Source organism: Nilaparvata lugens, chromosome 3 (genome assembly GCF_014356525.2).
Source record: "Nilaparvata lugens isolate BPH chromosome 3, ASM1435652v1, whole genome shotgun sequence".
NCBI classification, from domain to species: domain Eukaryota; kingdom Metazoa; phylum Arthropoda; class Insecta; order Hemiptera; family Delphacidae; genus Nilaparvata; species Nilaparvata lugens.
Window position 1 is genome coordinate 4076786 of NC_052506.1, and position 24789 is coordinate 4101574.

At 35.9% G+C, this 24789-nt stretch overlaps 1 protein-coding gene across 1 annotated transcript in view; it reads left to right on the forward strand.

Annotated features, from left to right (window-relative positions):
• Window positions 1-9774, forward strand: part of LOC111057944 — a 49650-nt gene extending 39876 nt beyond the window's left edge. The window contains exons 11-14 of the mRNA XM_039425302.1: window positions 3196-3313; window positions 6547-6715; window positions 8581-8661; window positions 9721-9774. Coding sequence (XP_039281236.1) covers window positions 3196-3313; window positions 6547-6715; window positions 8581-8661; window positions 9721-9774 — 422 coding nt within the window. The remainder of the gene's footprint in view (window positions 1-3195; window positions 3314-6546; window positions 6716-8580; window positions 8662-9720) is intronic.
• The last annotated feature ends 15015 nt before the right edge of the window (window positions 9775-24789 follow it).

Below are 24789 nucleotides of genomic sequence, written 5' to 3' on the forward strand. Positions count from 1 at the left end.
GAGAATTAATTTGTGAGCAGATCGCTTGTTCCTACATTAGTTCTGTTTTTCTGTTCGTTTACTACGATGGAACTACTGATTAGTTATTCTATGCTTATACATAATGTAATCTATATAATAAGAGAGAGTAGGGTTGTGTTTGTTCGCATCAAAACATGTCAACTTGTGGATTGCATACCGGAAAAACGGGAATGATTTAGATCTCCAAATTTTGCAAATAGATTCTAAAAATATCAATCTCGTGCACCTGGAAGCCCAAATTTTAATTTTCCTTCTAGATTTTTCAGAATTAATGTTTGAATTTCATTAATGGTACATTCGATTTCATTAAAAAATCACCAAATCATATGGTCGAAATTAAAAAAGGAACATCTGTTTCTATATTGTTTTCTACCTGAAAAACGTAGTTTTGAAACTTCGTTTTCCTGATGCAATGTTTAGGCCTACACGTGACATGGATTATTAATTTTTCAGCTAGAACAATTTTTGAGACAAATAATGGTAAATAAACGTCTACAGTTTCATGCTGTATCGGCAATATCAAAACGCATGCAGTTAATATGTCTTTCAATGAAGGTGTTGTTATTCACATGAATAAATTATATTCTTCCATTTTTATTTAATTGAAATTTCAAAATTATTCGAGCCCTGATAGAATGACTGACTCACTGTACATAGGCCTTTTTTGAATTCTTTTAGATTTCATTACGTCAAGTTTTAATAAATACCCTTGCGAAGCACGGGTTACCTGCTAGTCTTGAATAAGAATCAAGTGAATATTGCAATAGTAGACATAATTCACTTTGTGTTTATTCATTATGAAGGAATAACACAACATCACTCATAATAAAACTATAATAATTATGAGAGATGAAATCTATTTAATTAGATTGAATTATGTAAATTAGAATGTGACTCATCTCTAGCATAGAGAAAAAATAGCATAAGAAGATGTCCCATAGTATAAGGCGTTTGTGGTCCAAATTTTACTGTTATTTCAAGCCGATTATTGGTTTGGGTGGGTCAAGCTAATGATAAGGGTCATTATACTGTCGACTATTGTTGATTATCCATTACTGTCTTGGACGGGTGAGATTGCATGATTGTCGTAAGACTATTGTACAGTAAGGCTACTCATGGGCGTAGATCCTGGGGTGGGGGGAGTTACACGGGGGACACTTCACTCAGGACAAGAAGAGACTCGACTCTAGTCGAGAGCATGTGTTTTCAAATGGTGACAGTCGCGGAGACTAGACTCGACTGGTCTGAGTGTCACCATTTGGAAACACATGCTCGACTAGAGTCGAGTCTCTTCTCGACCTGAGTCGCGTAAGTGTTAGTTGAGCCTTACACACTCGTCTATTATGTTACGATTGTGACCTAAGTATTTTGTATCTGAATCTCTCTCCAAACAAGGACAGTTACAAGAGTTACAATCAGAAAAATTTAAGATTTTGTTTTGAAAAATGAAGTTACTCATGAGAATTTATGTTGAACTTTGTAACACAGTTTCAAGTAAAAATTACAGCTTTGTATGGTTTGTGAGTGGAGAACTTTTTCATGGTTATTTAGCTATCCTGCTTTGGTTGGTAATCAAAACAAACAATACAACTAATCCTGTTTTATTATGCTGTTTTTTTTGTAAATAATTTGTATTTAGTAAAACTCAAAACCATTAACTCAGAATTTTATTCATTCACCTACTAATTTACCACTGCCAAATAAGAGGAGTTAAAACGGATTTGGAGTAAAATATGCTTCAAAAACCGTCATTTTAATAAGCTATTTTAAAAAAAATCTTCACTGGGGGCGCCCTCCCAGACCCCCCTCGACTGGGGGGCGAGCCCCAGACCCCCCAGTACGTCCCCCCCAATGTCAAACAGCTATCTACGCCAATGGCTTCACATAGCCAGCTTCACGACAAAAAATTTGGCTACATGGACTCTATCGGCTTGATATGAACAAACAATGAAAATTTGAAACATAAAATTTATTACATGGAATATTATCTTATTTTTCTCCATGGTAAAGCTGAATCTCATTCTAATTTACATAATTCCATGGGATATCTTCTTATGCTACCATCTCTCTATGGTTCTAATAACGTCCTTAGTCCTTCATTATCAATGTGACTTGTTTTTTAAGAAAAATGAATTAATCTAACTGTTCTATACTACTGAAGTAATTTAATTTATTTGAAAATATACATATTTGAGAGCACCAGGAACCAAAACATCCCATTATTGTCCTCATAACGCACACTGAGCAGTGCAATTTGAAAAACCATACATTAAAAGGAACATTACAATACATTAATAGTTATTTGTATATCTAGAGTGAAAAGTGCTGTTTTTTCTCCCTGAGGGAAAAGTTTGAAGCCCGAGGCGATTTTCCTGAGGGAGAAAAAACATTTTTCACTCGTGATATACACAACATTTTTCCTCCACCTAAATTTTTATAAAAACTGCTAATAAAATAATTTTTAAAAACGTATGTGACCAAACAATGTGTTACAACATAATTTAAAAAGTAAACAGAAACAGCTGGCTTGTAATCACAGTTCTCCTCCGACAGCACTATCTGTTGGCTAAAGTTGTAACAACAATGACAGTCAAACTACAGCTATTATTTAGTTCCCGTTTCAAATTTGATTAGTTAATAAGTAATATTCGTTGGCTGATATTTTGAATAACATGGAATAAAATAAAAATATATATACATTTTTTTTTAGTATAGTGATATGAAGTTTGTAATAATAATTTCAGCATACAAACATAAATTTTATATATCGATCAAATGTCTGGTTGAGGTATTGAATTTAGTTGGTTTAATGACTACTCTATATGCTTCCTCATCTGAGCTTAGACCTTCTGACCTATTCCAAATGTTCGTTTTTAAAATAGAGATGCTTCCCATGTTATTTAAATGGAGTCACTTTTACTCCCTAGGGAGTTTTTCAGTTTTTTAGTACCGAGAGCGAAAAAGTGACACTTTAGTTATCATGTTTCAGGGAGTAAAGTGAGTACTTTTGACAGTAGGTGGAGGAAAATACAATAATCTAATTAATCCTTCGTCAATCATAATAATGAATGTGATTTGTTGTTTGAAATGAAGTGAATCAATTCAACCGTTCTTTGCTATTGATCAGATAATCTAATTAAAAGTTGTGAAAATTTTGGTTTTCAATTTTTGCAGTAACATATTGTAGACATGGATGTGGCAACTGTATTCATGTCCGATGTATGGAACTAATAGCTAAACATCAGTTGGAAAGTCATAATGAGTGTCTACAAATAATTTGTCCTCTCTGTAGGTGAGTGAACTTTAATACTTGAAATTAAATGAATTAAAATATCTTCTATCTATATATAAAAGCGAAATGGCACTCACTCACCCACTGACTGACTGACTCACTCACTCACTCGTAGAACTAAAAATCTACCGGACCAAAAACGTTCAAATTTGGTAGGTATGTTCAGTTGGCCCTTTAGATGCGCACTAAGAACGGACTTGGAAAAATTTTCAAAGATACGCCCAAAATCTGCGTTTTTCCAGCGTTTTTTTAGCGTTTTCTCAGCTTTATCGAGAACAAATGAACAGAAAATGTGGCGATATTACAACTCTAAGGGTGGTTTTTAAGGGTTTAAATTTCGTCTTTTAGAATGTATATTCTACTTATTCCAATATCTTAAAATTATAATTGAAATGTCCATACCAGCGCATATGTTAATATAGAACTATAATCTAGAGAGAGTACCTCTTCGAAACAGTTGTTCTGGTAACTAAATTAGAAATTTTGTCAGGTTGGCATTAAGTTGAGTTGACTTTGTTAGGTTGGCACCTAGTTGAAGATTGAAATGCATTATTATCTAGGACCTCCTAAATACCAATTTATCCAATTAGTCAAAATTAACGTTTTCTCAGCTTTTCTGCGTTTCCTCACATTTTTCAATAATTGATGGAAATATATTAAAAAAAATTCAGTACACAGAAGAATTTTGTTCGCCAAAGATACGCCGATATAGTAACAGGTGTTTTTCGAGATCAAATTGACATAGTACGTTTAAATTCGGTACAGAGGTTCCGCTGAGGTCTACATGCAGGCGAGCGAAGCGAGCCCGCTGATCTCATTTTTGGACGATCTAGTAGGGTGTCCAGGGGGCGGCGCCCCCTGGCTAGACGGATATGGTGAGCGAAGCGAGCCTGACGGCTAGTTTATGATATAAATGAAAAATCATTGATAAACATAATTATGTAAATTGGTAGTTTACGTATGATAAATATACAAATTATATGAATAGAAAATTATAGTATAAATCATATTATTGCTTTCATATAAATTTTCCCCTCACCATATTTGATTTTGTTGAGAGAATTTTGCTTTCATATCTTATTGAGAAATGAAAAGGTTTCAAGCTCTGGGAACACTTTGAAGCTATTGGTTGTTAACGTTTTATAGGATAATGCACCTATTTGCTATAGCTAGAAGCACACAATACAGCATTTTGTATTCTGTTCTGAAATATTTGTATTCTGTGCTAGAAGGTGGATGAAAACATACTGATTTTGGGCTACGATATTGACATTTATCAGAATTTTTCTTGGACCGAGTCTATTGTATATATTTTCAATGTATTCTATATTTTTTATGAGACGTTTACAACCAATAGCAACAGAAGCCTGAATTTATATAATATGAATTAATGATTTTCCAGAATTAAAATCTATTAAGACAATTTAGCTCCTACTTTTCATTTGGAGATGAAGTTGATTGTAAGCGATATCAGAGAAATTTCTAAATCAAGAAACTCATAGTTCAGACAACGAATGCTCAAAAAAAGTATAGAGGAAAAATTTTGGAACACAATAAATGGTTGACCCCGCAGCTCTTTAAAGGATAGTGAGAGGGTAAACATCTCAAAAGTCCTCACTCCTACCCCCTGTGCTAAGTGGGTATATGATGCTCTATGAGCTCATGATTTTAACAAGGATTTTTTCAATCAATCGTTGAAAAGTTATAAGGCAAAAGCTGAAAAAAAAGGATTCGGAAAGAATTATTATTATTATTAAACTGAAATCCAAATTGAATGCTGTAATTCCCTCCGAAGACTTCTGCTACTGCAAATATTGACAACAGGGTAAACAGCTAGATGAAAATTTGATGAGCGCTACTATTAAAAAAATTATTTGTCAGCCCGGGAATAATTTTTGAATAGTAGCGCTCATCGAATTTCCATCTAGCTGTTTACCCTGTTGTCAATATTTGCAGTAGCAGAAGTCTTCGGGGTGAATTACAGTATTTAATTTGGATTTTTGTATAATAATAATAATTCCTTCCGGATCCATTTTTCATAATTAATTCATTTGAATAATTGTAATATGTCAGTAATTTCCATCTGTGGATCCGGAAGGGTTATTCTAAAAAATGTGACACCTTCAAGAGCTCATACCTAGAAGACTATAAGAGATATTTGAAAAATGTTGCAGATGAAACCTGTAGGCTAATTTATTAGCTTCAATTTTGTACTCGACAAAAATTCCTGAAAGACGCTTATTGTTCGAGATATAAGCAAAAAACAAAATATGGTACTTTCAAACCACCCCAGGGGGGTGGACAGTAGGAGTGAGGACTTTTGATATGTTTACCCGCTCACTATCCATTAAGGCTGTGCAAAGGCTAAAAATAAACTTTCTATTGATGATATTTTTCAAATTTTTTCGATCTGTAAATCATCAAGCTATCAAAATAAAAAATTTTTCTCAAGAAAACATGTTTTTTCCGATCATTACTTTTTGAGATATGAGCGCCTAAAGTTTAAATTTTCGGGACAGAACATTTTAAATTCGGTAAGAGATAAATCTATGAGATTTAGAGGATTGATTCGTCTTGTTATTTCTGATCTAGTGAAACAAAAATTTTCTGAAAATATCAATTTTTGATAATGTTATCGAATTTACTAAAATTGACCAAAAATAACTCAACAAAAAGTTATTCTTGGTCATTTTTGGTAAATTGAATAACTTTATTAGAAATGTATATTTTCAGAAAATTTTGTTTTAATAGATTAACAATACCATGAATAATCAATCCTCTAAATCTCATAGATTTATCACTTACCGAATTGAATTGAAGAAATCTTTATTCATAAACATGCACAGGTACATTAGGAACAGCGTCAATATACAGAGTCAATTCGAAATGTACTGTCCCAAAAATTTAAACTTTAGGAGCTCATATCTCAAAAAGTAATGATCGGAAAAAATGTTTTCCTTAGAAAACTTTTTTATTTTGATAGCTTGATGATATACAAATCGAAAAACTTCGAAAAATATCACCAATGGAAAGTTTATTTTTAGCCTTTGTACAGCCGCGGGGTCAAAAATTGTGTTCCAAGCTTCTCCTTCTATAATCTTTAATTGTCTGGACTAATTGGTCTGTGTGATGTTTGTAAAATACATAAAATATTACCCCAAACAAACTTCTAAATTTATAGTTTTCAGAATAGTTTCTTCAAACTTCAATTTTACAAATTTTGTGCTCAACAGGGGAGATTTTGGGACAATGTCAGAGTTGAGATCATCCAAGTTCAACACTGCTCCAATAAGAAGGAATAATGTTGAGAAGAAAGTGGTGACTCATTCAGGGTACACCTGTTGTTCATGTGACACAACCCCTGTCATAGGCAACCTCTATAGATGCTTGCAATGTACTCAGGTATGTTATAGCATGTGTTACTGTCCTCAACGTCCATTATGAATGGCAAGTCCATTTAATATATACAGGGTGTTTCAGAGGTAGTGTCGAACATCTTAGGGTATTGTTCCTGGATGATAGGAGACTACAAATGTCGTCTTTGAAGTGTCCAAAACTCAGCGGTTATCCTTATAGCTGCCATTTTTTTTTTTACTTAGTAATTTTTATCTCAAGAACGAAATGTTGTATTGATCTGAAATTTGGCATGAATTTCTATGCTATGAAGAATCAACTTTAAAAAATAAAACAAAAAGAATTCCATGTAAATTTTCAAAATGGCGGCCATTTCAAGTTTTTGATAGCAAATTTCACCGAAACCGTTAACTTTACAGAAAATTTACATGAGACAAAAAAGTTGTAAAATTTTATCAAGATTTCACGGATATCTCATTTATTAAGATTGGTCGGAGAATAACAGAGAAATTGATTTTTTTGATACAGCATGCATGATCATGAACAAAAAAGATCATCTGAAAAACATTGTAAAATCAGCTGAATGGCCATATGGAGCCATACCGAGTTTCAAAGCTTCATCTTAAATACAATTGGATTTGAAAATGTAATATTGTTGTTTAAATTGTGAAAAGTGGTCATGCATGCAATTCGAAAATAACTAGTAGTTCTGTGAACAGTAGACCTCACGCAGTATTCTCATCCTCAAGTACCTGCTTTGAAACTATAGACCTTATGGAAATACAGCAATAGACTAGCTTCTCCACACATCTGTGTAATCACTTATCAGCTGATTTATGATGAATAATTCTATAGTCTGATTTGTACTCTAATATTGGCGTATGAAGGAGGCTCCTTTTTCCTTTTATATTATCCTTGAAATGCAAAATTTCCAAAAACCTTGTATATACGTCGACGCGCAATTAAAAATGGAGCATACCTGTCAAATTTCATGAAAATCTTTTACCGCGTTTCGCCGTAAATGCGCAACATATAAACATTAAAGAGAAATTCCAAACCGTCGACTTGAATCTTAGACCTCATTTCGCTCGGTCAACAATTGTAATTAAAAATGTAATATTGATGTTTAAATTGTGAAAAGTGGTCTTGCATGCAATACGAAAATAATAAATTTTTCTGTTATTCTCTGACCAATCTTAATAAATAAGATATCCTTAGAATCTTGATAAAATTTGCTAACTTTTTGTCTTCTGTAAATTCTCTGTAAAGTGAACGGTTTTCGTGAAATTTGCAATCAAAAATTTAAAATGGCCGCCGTTTAGAAAATTTACATCATATAGTTTTTTATTTTATTTTTTAAAGTAGATTCTTAATAGCATGAATATTCATGTCAAATTTCAGATTGATACATCATTTCGTTCTTGGGATAAAAATTCCTAAGTGAAAAAAAACAAAATGGCAGCTATAAAGATAACCGTTGAGTTTTGGACACTGAAATACGACATTTGTAGTCTCCTATCATCCAGGAACAATACCCTAAAATGTTCGACACTACTTCTGAAACACTTTGTATACAGTATGATAATTTGTGTGGTTAATATACATATTTCAAGTGATCAACTTATTTTTTCAACTGATTGCAATCTGATCTAGTGGTCAAAATAGGGATGATTTAGTGAAAGTACCGACTGATCATTTTCATCAGATTTAAAAGAAGAAGCTGATCTTTTTCATCAGCTACAGCTACAGCTATAGTAAGGTTCATTTCACTATAATGACAGTGGAGAAAGATAGGAGATTGGCGTGGCCAATTCTCTCTTTGCTGGTTTCAAAGATTACAATACAGCAGTTCATGAGCGAGCTCTCCATCCCAGGGGTTCACTGGTTTAATTCGATTATGTTTTGACTTTCAGGTCACATTTTGCCACACTTGTGTGAATTCAGACTCTAGTACAGCAGTTTATCATGAGGCTCATGGGTTTGCAATAAAAACAGTGAGTAACAATTCAAATTATGTTTTCCAAATTGTAGATGATGAAACTTGAATGTCTATCCATCAATTATCATGTAATAATATTTTTCAATAACTATTTTTTATCTGTATTCTACTGTTCCTCTACAAATACAGATGTAAAAAGAATAGCATCAGCTGACAAAGAGCAAAATGCGCGTGCTCGTGACGCATAAGTATGTACGCACCTTCACATGACACAAACCTTACACCAGTTATAGAATAGACACGCTGGGAAGTCTAGCCTCTGAAGCCAACATCTACTGCCATATTAGTCCAGTCACTATAATTGATGCATGCAATTTATATTGTAGTTCTGATCTTTTAATATATTATTTGGATACATAAGAGCAGTTCAGAACCAATTTCTTCATGCAAAATTTCCATACAGGATGACCCAAAAACCTCGTATTTTCGGCTCATTTTCAAGTTTTCAGCTATTTCTGCCAAATCTCGTAATCGGACAGAAAAATTTGCTCTTGTCTTTTTTTTAGATCATGAAAATGAGAATAAAATGAGATCATTCGGAACTCTCTATCTCCAATGAGTACTGGGTTGTGATTTTTCAAAAATGATTGAAATTTCAAGGAAAAATCAATTTTGATGAATTTTAGTTTTTGATCAACAATATCTTCCGATTGTTAACATTTAGATGTGTAATTCAAAATCCCTCTGAGCGTATCTTTGTGCTTTACAATCTGAGATCAGGAAGAGCGCTCTATCTCAAATAGATTTCCAGGTACACCTGACAATAATGCTCCTTGTATTGTGAAAAACACCTAATTTTCAGCTTCAACCATCATCACCATAATATTATGATGTAGGACAACCAACATCTTGGAGAATCGACTTGATAGAAAGTGAAATCACATGGAAATGTCAGATGGGATAGTGTGGGAGGGCAGAACTATAGCATAGAGAAACAATAGCGTAAGTTATTACGCTATTGTTTCTCTATAACTATAGTAAGGAAATTTCATATAGAATATCGAACTATTTATTATACACTATGATTGTTAACAATAATTGTTTGGATCTTCAGACAATCAAAAATAGGACAACCTACATCTTGGAGAATCGACTTGATAGAAAGTGAAAACACATGGAAATGTAAGATGGGATAGGGTGGGAAGAGAGAGAGAAATTTGGTGGGAATTGGGAAGTGGGAATTGCTGGGCAGTTGTTGGTTGTCCTAGCTGATTGCTAATTCTGTTTGCCGAATTCAGAGCAGCCCAGACCAGCCTCTGCTTATTCGATAACCTCCATCTTATTCAAACCATCCTTTTTCTTTCCACTTCAAATTGTTTTCGCCGTCTTCTCCTTATTTTCTTTCTCTTCTCTTTTTACTTTCCTTGCCCTATTACCGTATGTAAGGATTTACTTTCCTTGCCCTATTACCGTATGTAAGGATTTACTTTCCTTGCCCTATTACCATAGGTAAGGAAAGTATTGCTTTCCCAAAAAAATTAAGGTACCCTTATTTCAAGTTTTCTATACGTTTCAAGGTCCCCTGAGTCCAAAAACATGATTTTTTGGTATTGGTCTGTGTGTGTGTATGTGTGTGTGTGTGTGTGTGGGTGTGTGTATGTCTGTGAACACGATAACTCCATTCCTAATTGACCGATTGACTTGAAATTTTAAACTTAAGGTCAAAGTTTAAACAATGAGGATCTGACAATAAGAAATTCAATAAAATTCAATTCTAGATGGCGAAAAAAATGGCGGATGATTACTAAAAAACCATGTTTTTCACGTTTTTCTCGAAAACGGCTCTAACGATTTTCTTCAAATTTATGCCATGGATAGCTATTCATAAGCCCTAGCAACTGACATGAGTCTCATTTCTGGGAAAATTGCAGGAGCTCCGTAATATTCTTAAGAAAAATGGCGGTTAATTACTAAAAAACCATGTTTTTTACGGTTTTCTCAAAAATGAGTTGACCGATTTTTTTTTCAAATTCATACCCTGTATAAGTTATTCATATGCTCTATCAACTGGCATGAGTCTCCTTCCTGGGAAACTAATGGGGGGTCCACCCCATCCTTGAGAAATGGACTTTGTAACCTCCTTCTCGTGCATGAGGTAGGTAGGTGAGCAGTTTATAAAAAAAACATAGTCGAGATATTTCATCTGTAGAACAGCTGTTTTGACGACTTTTGAAAAAAATCATCGAATTACACAATTTACATAAAGGAAAGTATACTCTGAAAACAATAAATTATAATATACACATAATAATATACAGTAGTCTGATCGTAGTTTCAAATATGTTGCCGCCAATCGTCATTATGTTATTCCCCTTAATTATTATTCTCGTTTAAGAATGAGGCTTATAGTTCAATGAGCAAGGAAAGTTGTGTGAGTGTACAATACCCGATTTTTCTCTTTGGTATTATTTCCTCTTATTTTATTTTTATACACCTTCTCTGTCTCATCCTTATTATTCCAACAATTTTCTTTCTTCAAATTCAGCACAATTTTTGCTCTTCAAGGCAAAAAATCTTTATGCGAAATTTCAAGTTTATCAGTCCAGTAGTTCAGACGTGATGATGCGTCGAACATTATCTTCTTATACCGTACGTGTGAAAGCCAGTTCTCTCCTTCATCATAGTATAGATTTTCTTACCTTTACTAATATTTCTCAATTCAATTGTTACCCGTTTCAGTCATTCCAGCTTAATAACTTATAATCTTTTTCTTTCTATCCTATCACGTTTCCACTTCTTGTCACTGTTACCCTACTTTTTCTCTTACTTTTTTCCAGTATTCTACATACATATAAACATACATAAATTAATAAAAAAAAATACATAAATAAATATGTATATATACTCTTCACCACTTCCTCCCCCACCACCCCCTCCTGCTCCTTCTCCTACTCTTCCTCCTTCTTCACCTTCTTCTCCACCTCCTTCTCCTCCCCCTCATCCATCTTCTGCTCCTCCTTCACCTCATCCACCACCTCATACTCCTCCTTCTCCTTCTCCTCCACAACCTCCTCCTCCTCTGCCTCATCCTCCACAACCTCCTCCTCTTACTTCTTCTTCTTCTTCTCCTCTTACTCCTCCACCACCTCCTCATCCCAATCCTTCTTCTTCAGAACCTCTCCCTCCTCCCCCTCCTGATCCTTCTCCTACTTTTCCTCTTCTTCTCCTTCTCCTCCCCCTCCTCCATCTACAGCCACTCCTTCATCACATCCACCTCCTCTTTCTCCTCCTCCTCCATTACATCCTCCACTACCTCCGTCCTCACTCCTGCTCATTGTCCTACTCTTCCTCCTTCTTCTCCTTCACCTCCTACTCTACAACCTCCTCTTCAACCACAACCTCCTCCCACCACTCCTGCTCCTTCTCCTACTTTTTCTCCTTCTTCTCCTTCTCCTCCACCTCCTTCTCCCCCCTCCTTCACCTCATCCACCTCCTCTTGCTCCTCCTTCTCCTCCTCCATCATTACATCCTCCACCACCTCCGCCCCTACTTCTGCTCATTCTCCTTCTTCTCCTTCTCCTCCTACTCTACAACCTCCTATTCCTCCACAACCTTTTCCCCCTACTCCTGCTCCTTCTCCTACACTTCCTCCTTGTACCCCTCCTCCTCCACCTCCTCCTCCTTCTACAGAGGTCAAGCTTCCTCTACCCCCCACCCACCCTTCATCATCATTCTCAAATCTATTCCACGCCAAAGGAACAAATAAAGACAATTCTGGGGGGCGATAGAGGCATGGCTAGTGGTAGAAGTATTTGACTACCCCATTTTGAATTTGTCACAAGGACCTTGATGTAAAAGAGGGGGCCAGGTTATGGGGTAGGGGGGCTCAAGGGTGACTATTGTTTACCTGGGTAACGAGACTCAGTCAGTCAGTCATTCAGTCACTTAGTCAGTCCTGACTAGTCAACTCTACACATAGAGCTAGTATAGCTTTATATCACCTTGGAGGAATATATATTCAGTGAGAAGGAGAGAGAGAGAAACCCTTCTGCTTATTTATGCAAGGATGCACGCGTCTCTTCTCATCAGAAGTTCTCTGCCCCCCACCCCTTTTCCGACCTTCGTGAGGGGGTGAGAAAGGGGAAAGAAAGGTGGAATAAAATGAGAAACGCAAATAGATGGACACAGTCCACATCATGACGATGACGATGATTATGATGATGATGATGATGATGATGGATTCAACAAACCTGATTGTGAGTGCGCTGATGTGAATCGCAAATCTTTCACAGGCTATTTTTGTCTTCTTTTTCTTCTTCTTCTTCTTCTTCTTCTTCTTCTTCTCTTCTTCTTCTTCTTCTTCTTCTTTTCCTGATTCTTCTCTATCTTTGTTTCTGCTCATCTTATTTTCTTCTTCTTCTCTTCCTTTCTTTCCTGGTTTTTGTACACTGGTTGATGTTTTCATTCCAATAACACAACAATTCAGAGGCCTGGTTGCACCGAAGCCTGTCGTATTTTTATTATGACTAGTAGTTCTGTGAACAGTAGACCTCACGCAGTATTCTCATCCACAAGTACCTGATTGAAACTATAGACCTTATGGAAATACAGGAATAGACTGGCTTCCCCACACATCTGTGTAATCACTTGTCAGCTGATTTATAATGAATAATTCTATAGTCTGATTTTTACGATAATATTGGCGTATGAGGGAGCCTCCTTTTTCCTTTTATATTATCCTTGAAATGCAAAATTTCCAAAAACCTTGTATATTCGTTGACGCGTAACTAAAAAATGAACATACCTGTCAAATTTCATGAAAATCTATTACCGCGTTTCGCCGTAAATGCGCAACATAGAAACATATAAACATGTGAGCATTTAAATATTTAAACATTAAGAGAAATGCCAAACCGTCGACTTGAATCTTAGACCTCACTTCGTTCGGTCAATTAAATGCTGCGAGAACCAATCAGAGAAAGCATTTTTGAGAAGATAGTTTCTTTGATTGGTTCTTGTTGCATTTAATCTCGGTTGGGTTTCTGTGCAACAAAGACTATAGCCCGGTTGTACAAAAGCCGGTTAAATTTTAACCGTGAATAATTCCACGAGAACCAATCAGAGCAAGGACTTTCTGATAAGACGGCTTCTCTGATTGGTTCTCGTGGAATTAAGCACGATTAACCACGATGGGTTTCTGTGCAACAAAGATTATAGCCCGGTTGTACAAAAGCCGGTTAAATTTTAACCGTGATTAATTCAACGAGAACCAATCAGAGCAAGGGCTTTCTGATAAGACGACTTCTCTGATTGGTTCTCGTGGAATTGAGCACGATTAACCACGATGGGTTTTTGTGCAACAAAGACTGTAGCCCGGTTGTACTAAAGTCGGTTAAATTTTAACCGTGATTAATTCAACGATTACCAATCAGAGTAAGGGCTTCCTGATAAGACGACTTCTCTGATTGGTTCTCGTGGAATTAAGCACGATTTAATATAAACGAGAAACACGAGAAATATTGGGTTTGAAAATATTCAGGTTTGAGGCTTCAATGGATGTTAAAGGTTATTGCTGGATGTTTGAGGCTTTATTAAGAACTATAATCTAGAATATAGAACTATAATCTAGAGAGAGTACCTCTTCGAAACAGTTGTTCTGGTAACTAAATTAATAGTTTTGTCAGGTTGGAGTGCTGTATTGAGATTGAGATCAAACTGTCAACATTGATCAAATGGGAAAGTCTTTTTTGATTCATAAGAAATCCTGCCAGTTTAAAGTGAATCTTATCGTTCCTGTATAAGGAGCACCTATTATAATTATTGTTGTGGTTCATAAATTCATTATAGTGATGATGTGATATACTGGAGTGCTTGAACATCACTCAAAGCTGATTCCATTTTAAAGTGTTTGTTGCCAACTTGAAAACTAATCCCAATCTATATAAAAGCGAAATGGCACTGACTGACTGACTGACTCACTCACTCGCAGAACTAAAAATCTACCGGACCAAAAACGTTCAAATTTGGTAGGTATGTCCAGTTGGCCCTTTACAGGCGCACTAAGAAATCTTTTGACAATATTTTAACTCTAAGGGTGGTTTTTATGGGTTTAAAGTTCGTCTTTTAGCATGTATATTCTTCTTATTCCAATATCTTAAAATTATAATCGAAATGTCCATACCATATGTTAAAAAAAAAAAATTAACATAACCATATGTTAATATAGAACTATAATCTAGAGAGAGTACCTCTTCGAAACAGTTGTTCTGGTAACTAAATTAATAATTTTGTCAGGTTGGCATTAAGTTGAGTTGACTTTGTTAAGTTGGCAACAAGTTGAAGATTGAAATGCATTTAACGCGGAAAAATTGATTGGGCACAGCTACTTCAATCAGAGCTATTCCTGGGAATATTACATTACTTGCCGGCAGGCTCGCTTCGCTCGCCATATCCGTTTAGCCAGACGTTTAGTCTGGACCCCCGACTGGATCGTCCTAACATATGATAAAAATGCTCAAATGAAAAATGCAGGCGAGCGAAGCGAGTCCCCCTGGCTAGACGGATATGGCGAGCAAAGCGAGCCCGACGGCTAGTCGTCTATATTTATCAAGATTGATTAAGCTCTACAATTTCCATTTTCAAAAGATGATACAGGCTCTAGCAATGAACATAATCATTATTCAATTTTGGAATTCAGTTGTTTGTTTAATTTCAACAATAATACAATTCCCCTGCCGGACAGATTTGCAAACTTTGTTTCGTATCGTGATGAGCAGTCACCGCTCCGAGCAACTTTCAAAACTCCCCTGTTAGGAGCTGGACATCGTTATTCAGCAACGCCCTACACCTGAATGAAGATTCATCTCAAAGTGACAGCATACCTCATAATTTACATGAATGCTGCCCATACAAATAATGTTCTGACAGTTCCAATAGAAAGACACTATGGTGTGATTCATTGGGAGAATAAGAGAAAGAGAGGAAAATAATAACAGGAGTAGAATGCAGGATGAGAGAAGAAGAAGAATTGGAGTTTGAAGAGAGAGAATCGTATAATTGACCGAGCAAATTGAGGTCTAAGATTCAAGTCGACGGTTTTGCATTTCTCTTAATGTTTAAATGTTTGAATGTTTATATGTTGCGCATTTACGGCGAAACGCGGTAATAGATTATATCCTACTATATTAAGCGAGAAATTTCTGTATATCTGTTTATATTTTTCTATATTTACATCTGGTTATCTGGTTATCTCGTTATATAGTTATTTATGTTCAACGGATCTCGAAAACGGCTCTAACAATTTTCACGGAATTTGGGATATAGTAGGTTATGATATCAAAATTCGATTGCACTAGGTCGCATCCCTGGGAAAACTCGCTGAAGGACATGAAAAGGATAATTCATCCTTGGAAAAACAGATGAAGATTTTGTCGTCTGTCGATACCAGAAGATGCGTGTGCCTGTGTGGGAGATCAGCTGTGTAATCAATTAGCTTACCGTATCTCACGAGAAATCTAGAAATATTAATTGACTTCATCATAATGCAGTAATCTGATTTGTTGACATGAGATGGTATATATCATAATATTCAAAGTTAATCATTATTTTACAGTTCTAAGTGATTAGTGAGTGTTATTTTGTTATTCAATTTGGTATGTAAACAATCTAAATTAGAAGTTTTATGTTTTAAAATATTTGGACTGGAAATTTCGCCTGAATTCAAGTGTATGGAACATAACCTACTTTTTGGAATATTTATAGTGTATAAATCAAAATTCGGGGAAGAAACAGTTTTGGGCTGCGCCTGTTGGTCCTTCCCCAATCATTTCAAAGAATTGAGTTCTGTTTATCAATAAATAAAAAACGAGCAAAGCTCGGTGCCCCGATACTGTTCATATTTATGCTTCGAATTTACGGCGAAACGCGGCAATAGATTTCCATGAAATTTGACAGGTATGTTCCTTTTTAAATTTCGCGTTGACAAATATATAAGGATTTTTGAAATTTTGCATATTAAGGATAATACAAAAGGAATTGGCGTCCTTCGAACGCCAATATTACCGTAAAAATCAGACTATAGAAGTATTCATCATAAATCAACTGACGAGTGGATTATTAATTATTGCATGCAATTAATATCTCAATGTAACTTGGTAAAAAATCAGCTGTCGTGTGGACTATTAATTGCATGCAATGACACATGCAATTAACAACTGCATGCAATTAATATCTCAATGAAACTTGGTAAAAAATCAGCTGTCGTGTGGACTATTAATTGCATGCAATGACAAATGCCATTAACAACTGCATGCAATTAATATCTCAATGAAACTTGGTAAAAAATCAGCTGTCGTGTGGACTATTAATTGCATGCAATGATACATGCAATTAACAACTGCATGCAATTAATATCTCAATGAAACTTGGTAAAAAATCAGCTGTCGTGTGGACTATCAATTGCATGCAATTAACAAATGAAAGTAACATACTATTTTCTCTCGACCTTTCTCTGCTTTCAACTCGGGTGGACCTGTTGCCAGTATGTCTCGAAGGAGATTAGCTTTCAATGTTCAAAATCATTTTTTGATACACCAACCCCAACAGCTACTAGCCGTTTTCACACCGATATATCGCTGACACGACATATAGGCAGGATTTACTTCGATGACAGTATAAGAGGAAGCTGTGGTTTATAACTGCACGAGGTATACTGTTCACAGAACTACTTATACAGAGGAGAGTGAAAATTGAATAAGAGTGCTACAAAATTATAAAAATCTGGTGTGGTGCTCTCACACAACTTTCCTTGCCGTTATGAAAATTGATCACCTAACGCTAGTCACGCGCATTTCAAGTCTACTATTCAAAGATCTGAGCCAGCTGGTGACAGGACAATAACGCTGGAGACACACACGGTCTGCTATATCTTCATAGTGAATGATTTAATAGAATCACAGTTTGCAATTGAATAATCACATTTTCTCGAATTTCGAGCTTATTTTCAATTTCAGGTGAAAATGTTACTGAACATTAATTGTAGAGATTTTCATGCTCAATCTTTTCCACTCGAATTTCCTTGTTCAAATTGTATCTGAAGCCTGACCATTGGGAATCTGGAATCAAACTTTGCATAGATTGGGCGGAGCTCCTGGAGTTTTCACAGATATGGAACTTGTGGCAGTTGATAGAGCTTATCAATGAAAATTTTAGGTATCAATTTGATCAAAATCGTTGGAGCCATTTTCGAGAAAATCGAGAAAACACCTGTTTTTGACAACATTTTCTCCATTTTAGCCGCCAAATTGAATTGCATTTGATCGAAATTGTTCGTGTCGGATCCTTATATTGTAAGGACTTTACTAATAGGGCAAGGAAAGTAAAAAAGAAAGGAGAACATAGTACAATAATGAAAGAGATAGATGATAGAAAGAGATAGATGATCATATAATGAACAAGGACAAATCAAGAAGGAGTGGTGAGGAGAGTTGTAGATGGAGGAGGATGTGGAGGAGGAGGAGAAGGTCGTGGAGGAGGTGGAGAAGAAATATGAGCAAGAAGAGGTGGTAGAGTTGCGGAGGAAGAGGTGGTCGAGGAAGATTAGGAGGTGAAGGAGGAGGAGGAGGATGAGTAGGAGGATGAAGAGGAGGAGGAGGAGGAGGATGAGGAGAAGGACGAAGAGGAGGAGGAGGAGGAGGAGGAGGAGGAGAAGAATGATGAGCAAGAAGAGGTGATGGGGTTGATGAGGAAGAGGTGGTCGAGGAGGATTAGTAGGAGAAGGATGAAGTGGAAGAGGAGAAGGAGTAGGAGGAGGAGGAGGAGAAGGAAGAAATTCGACGCAGTGTGAAATGCGAAGATAAGTCCCCGCTGCTAGGTTTAAAAGGGGTATGCTGAAGGGTGGGGATCGGATATGCAAGGTAGTGGACATTTGGACGACGTTGACCGTTCTTGCATCCCCCTCTCTCCAAACACCCCTAATCCAGGCGTTCACTAATCCGACATAAGCAGGGGGAGTAAAGAGAGGGAGAGAGGAGAGAGAGTGAGAGAGGGCGAGAGAGAAAATGATTGTGAAGGAGCAGCTAAGAAGGTGTGCAGATTAACGGTGTGTGTGTGTGAGTGTGGTAAGGCTGAAGATGCTGTCACTGTTGTGTGTAAGTGAACTGGAGAAAAGAACAGAGAGAGAAAAAATGCCAGGAGAAGAGGTAATAAGTGAAACATGATGATGAAATCATATATAAGTGATTTAGGTAAGTAGGAAAGAGACGAACAACAACTAAAAGATCATGACGAAAAATAAGATGGACAAAGTAAATGGAAGGAGAAGAGTGATAACAAGAAGGGGAATGACAGAATAAGTTAAAGAAATGGAAAAAGGAATGATAAAAGGGAGAAAGAAAGATAAAGAAAAATGGAAAAAGAGAATGGAAGGGTAATTGAATGGAATGGATGGAAGTGAATTAGTGCACAGTTGAGAAATCCCTATTTTCTTTTGTATTTTCCAATAATTCTTCTATTTAAAATATTGAATAATCATTCAGATATTCCGAACATAATCGAACTCTTTAGTATCTTTGTTCAGTTAAATAGATCTATATTAAATAAGTTTTCCACTTTGGATAGAATATACACTGTACATCATGCAAATTGCTTCTTACAAAAACTGTTGATTGTAGAATTCTCTGACGAGATACAATCCTCTGACGTGAGATTTCACGATTCTAGATATATTCTCTGATAATTTGCGCAATTACTGTGGAAAATGCTATCAAGCTCTTAAATTCTAGATGCCTAATCCAGTTTTGCAGACCATACATTTTAAAAATTTTATTTCTTTTTCTTAAAGTAGGCTTGCTACCTGCTATCTTTTTTCAGTTGGTCTGATTTGTTTTTTCTTTAGTCTATTTTCTATTTATAATGCTTGTTCCAAACCATTTCTTTGTTAATTTTTCATTTCGTTCTTTCTTATCAATTCAGTTTATGTTTGTGTGAACAATTGATTTTCAATGTGGCTTGTTTTGGCATAAAGCTGTGAGCCTCTATGTGTAAGCCTCTATGTAAGCCTCTATGTAAGCCTCTAAGCTGCTATGTTGTATTTTTTCTATTGATGTGAATAAATGAAAAAATATATAAAAAAAGAAGTAAAAAAAATATTAGAGAAGAAAGATGAACGAGACTGAACTAGGTACAAAGGAATTGTGTAGATAATAATATAGTATTTATTCATTATTATTTGAGGTGAATAATACTATGAAGCCGAAGCCTACAAAGAATATAATGGACTCTTACTGCCATAACTAATACGTGAATTACAATTAATATTGGGGCACCGAGCTTATTTATTTAGTTATTTATTTATTGATAAACATAACACAATTATTTAAAATGATTGGGGAAGTACTAACAGGCACAGACCAAAACTCTTCCTTCCCCAAATTTTGATTTATACACTATTAATATTTCCAAAAGTAGGTTATCTAGACTATATATATATAATATATATATATATATATATAATATATATATATATATATATATAAAAGCGAAATGGCACTCACTCACTGACTGACTGACTGACTCACTCACTCGCAGAACTAAAAATCTACCGGACCAAAAACGTTCAAATTTGGTAGGTATGTTCAGTTGGCCCTTTAGAGGCGCACTAAGGACGGATTTGGAAAAGCTTCCAAAGATACTCCCAAAATCTGCGTTTTTCCAGCGTTTTCTTAGCTTTATCGAGATCAAATGGACAGAGAATGTTCAAATTTAGTACAGGAGCTCAGCTAGGGTGTAATAATGTTGTGTAAGAAGGAATTTGAAATAACGCCAAAAATCTGCGTTTTTCCAGCGTTTTCTCAGCTTTATCAACAACAAATGAACAGAAAATGTTCAAATTCACTACAGAAGTTCAGCTGGGGTGTAATAATGTTGTGTTAGAAGATTAGAAGGAATTTGGAATAACGCCCAAAATTAGCGTTTCTCCAACGTTTTTCTCAGCTTTATATTCGAAAATTATCTAGACTATATATATATATATATATATATATAGGTTTTCAGGAGGTGGGAAAATTTCAAAGGCTAGATTGGAGTACAATATTTCTCATAATATCCTAACAAAGTTTTCCACCCTTCAATTGAAATTAATCGGTGATTGAATCGAGCGAGGAAGTACTTGCGTTTTCTCAGTTCTTTCATCAAGTAATAGACAGAAAATGTTCAAATTTTGTAAAGAGGTTTAGCTATGGCCTAAAAATTTTGTGATGAGTTGACTTTAATATTTCATCAAAGATACGCCCAAAATCAGCGTTTTTCCAACGTTTTTCTCAGCTTTTCTGCGTTTTCTCAGTACTTTGACTTTCTAATGGAATGAAGCATGCTCAAATGAAAAATGCAAGCGAGTGAAGCGAGCCCGCTGATCTCATTTTTGGACGATCCAGTCGGTGGTCCAGGGGACGGAGCCCCCTGGCTAGACAGATATGGCGAGCGAAGCGTGGAGCCGGGAAGTGGGGAAGTGTGGAGCCGGGAAGTGGGGAAGTGTGGAGCCGGGAAGTGGGGAGCATTATGTTTCATAAAATAGAATTCAGGTCCAATCATCAGTCCATTGAAAACAGTAAAGTTCTAATTTGGATTGTTTACAAACAAAATTGAATAACAAAATAACACTCACTAATTACTTAAAACAAAGAACAGAGTCAGTAGAAAAAGGAGGAGAAGAATGAGAGGAAGAAGAGGAGCCAATTGAGAAAAGAAGGAGAAGAGGAAGAATATGGAAAAGATTCAGAAGGTGAAGAAGTAGAAGAATAAGGAAAAGGTGCAGAAGATGGAAAAGTAGAAGAAGAAGAAGACGGAAAGAAGAAGAAGGAGAAGAGGAGAAGGAGAAAAGGGAGAAGAGGAAGAAAAATAAGGAAAGGAATCGAAATACAGCTGAAAGAGCACATATTTTATGTCATTGTGAAGGAGGATTTTTGTTTGGATTTGTATTTTGAAATTGAATAATCTGATAAATTCAAAATTATTGTAGTACATACATTTTTTGGACTAGAAGTAAAAGACGAAAAAGAAGAAGAAGAAGAAGAAGAAAAAAAAAGAAGAAGAAGAAGAAGAAGAAAAAAAAACGTAGAATAGGAAATAAGAAAAAGAAGAAGAAGAATGAGGAGGAGGAGGAGAAGTGGAGCTGCGTAAGGAGAAGAGTGAGAAGATGGAGAAATAGAAGAAGAAGAAGTAGAAGACGAGCAAGAAGAAGAAAAGGAGAAGAGGAAAAGGAGAATGAGGAGTAGAGGAAGATGGAAAAGACGGAGAAGATGGAGAAGTAGAAGTAGAAGTAGAAGAAGAAGAAGAAGAAGAAGAAGAAAAAGAAGAAGAAGAAGAAGAAGAAGAAGAAGAAGAAGAAGAAGAAGAAGAAGAAGAAGAAGATGAAGAAGAAGAAGAAGAAGAGAAGAAGAAGAAGATGAAGAAGAATGAGTAGGAGAAGAGGAGCCGAGTAAGGAGCAGAAGAAGACGAAGTCCTGGAGCAGCAGAAATCGCCGATGGTGATGCTACCACTCTTTCTTTCTCTCTCACTCTCCCCGACTACTACAACTGCTCAGAGATGCAAAGTGTGGCCTGCTGTTGGGGGGGGGGCGAACTTGAGGGGGTGGTTAACATGGGGTGGGTGGGTCACTACTTGTATTGATCTGTGACCAGAGGCCCCTAGGCTGCTCTGAAGGGGCTGCTTCTTATGCACTGGTCACCCTGTAGGAGTGTAGAGTGCAGGAGGGTAAGCGAAAGAGATAGGGGCGAGTGGGTGAGCGAGAGAGAGAGGGAAAGCACTCAGTATGCAAGTTACGTCGTCTGCTTGCCAGGCTCGCTAACTCGTTCGTTGCTGCTCGGCTATCTCCTCTCCTCTTCTAACACCAACGAGGCTAGAGCTCGAACGGTCGTTCTATGTGCACTATCTTCCTTGCTCTATGGTTTCCCTCTTTCTCCATCTTGTTTTTCTCCTCTTCCTTCTTTTCATTCATCTCCCTAATTAGGTGTTATCTTATTTTGATTGTCATAACCATTCTCAATTTCAAAATTATTAATTAACGAAAATCCTAAATAAATGCTGCAAATCACCCCGAAGACTTCTGCTACTGCAGACATTGACAACAGGGTTAACAGCTAGATGGAAATTCGATGAGAGCTACTATCCAAAAATCTTCGCAGAAGTCTCGGGGTGATTTGCAGCTTTTATTTAGGATTTTCGTTAATTAATAATTATGTATTAATTAGCATTTGAATAGATGCATTCTCAATTTAATTCCATCTGTATTCTCAATTTCATTCAAAATCATACTTTTTGTTCTGTGTTTGCAGTTCTTTCTCATTTTTCTTCTTCTTTCCCTCCGTCTTCGGAGGTTAAGTGCTGAAGGGGAGGGTATCCTTGATACCCTCTCTGAGAATGGACTTCTTAAGGTCCAAACTTCACCGTTTCATGTGAAAACATTACAGTAGTACCTTAACTTTTGCATATTTCATCACTTTTCTTGCTCAATATTATTGTAGAACTCATTAGTTTAATATGATTCACCATGTCATTTTACCGCTACTGGTATTTATTTTTAACGCTAGAACGTAAGTTGAATTATGTTTTGTTTAGTACACATGAATAAAGGAATCTGAATCTGAATCTGAATCTTCTTTTTTCTCTGATTCGTATTTTTCTCCTTAATTGCTTTTTATTTCTCACTATCATCATCATCATCATCATCATCATCATCATCATCATCATCATCATCATCATCATCATCATCATTATCATCATCATTATTAATTCTATTCACAGTTTGTGCATCTTTCAGCTGTATTTCGATTCCTTTCACTCCTTCTGATTTCTTCTTCCTCATCTTCTTCTTTTTTCCTCTCCTTCTTCTTCCCCTTCTTCTTCTTTTCTTCTTCTTCTTCTTCTTCTTCTTTTTACTCTTCTTCTCCTTCTTCTTCTCCTTGTTAGTCTTGTTATTAACGTCCTGTTTGGCCGATTCTCTTTCTTCTTCTTTTTTTCCTCCACCTTCTTCTTCTCCTCTTCCTTCTTCTCCTTTTTTCTGCCTTTCCTTCTTCTCTTGCTTTCCCTTCTCCTCCTGCCTTCCATTCTCCTTCACTATTATATCCTTCTCTTCTACTTCCCCTCACAGTTTCTCCTTCTCTTTCTTCATCTCCTTTTACTGATGCTTCACCATCTCCTCCTTCTCATCTTTTTATTTCTCAATTATCCCTCATTATCATCATCATCATCTTGATATCTCAAACACTCACTGTCTCTTTTCCCCATGCATCTCAATCAACACACAATTTCACATAATCACAACTTCCTATCTTTCATTATAATAACTCTTCGTTTTCTATTTTTTTCAGTTTCCTCCAAATTCTATTTGAATTCGCTTCTACTCCTTCTATTCCTATCAGTTATTGATCTTTCCTTTCAAAAGACAGATGTACGAAGAGAACGATAGATAGACAGAAAGAGAAATATCCTCAAAGGAAATAGAAAGATTGGGTAGAAAGAGAGAGAATAAAGAGATATATTACCCAGATATATATTATATATATTACCAGATATGCTGGTTAGAGGAATATAAATAACAGATAGGAAGAAATCCACGAAATAGGGAGAAAGAGGAAGAGAGAGAGAGAGAAAGAGTGGTCGGTCAGAAAAATAGGAAGGAACAAAGAGGATGAAATTCACGAAATGATTGATTGATTGAGTACTTTTATTTATGTAGATTACAATATGTACTGTCTTATACACTTATATACAATAGCATACAATACAGCAAAATATTATAGATGAATTTACATGATATAGACTAAGAAAATAATTATTGAACTGTATATGATATGAAAAAGCAATTTGTAATATAATAACTATAGATAATAATTATATTGTTATGCATCTACATGAATTGGCGAAGCTTTGGACATATCAATGTCCATTCTTCGGGAAGAATATTAAAAATATTCTCCCCACTAACTCTCTACCAGTTATGAGAGAGATTATGATGAAATGAGAGAAAGAGGAAGAGAGGAAAGAGGTAGAGAGAAAGAGTGAGAGAGTAGTCGGTCAGAAAAATAGGAAGGAACAAAGAGGTAGAAATTCACGAAATGATGAGAGAGATGAGGATTGATTGATTATATGCCTTTATTAAGGTGGGTTTGGACTCATGGACCTTTC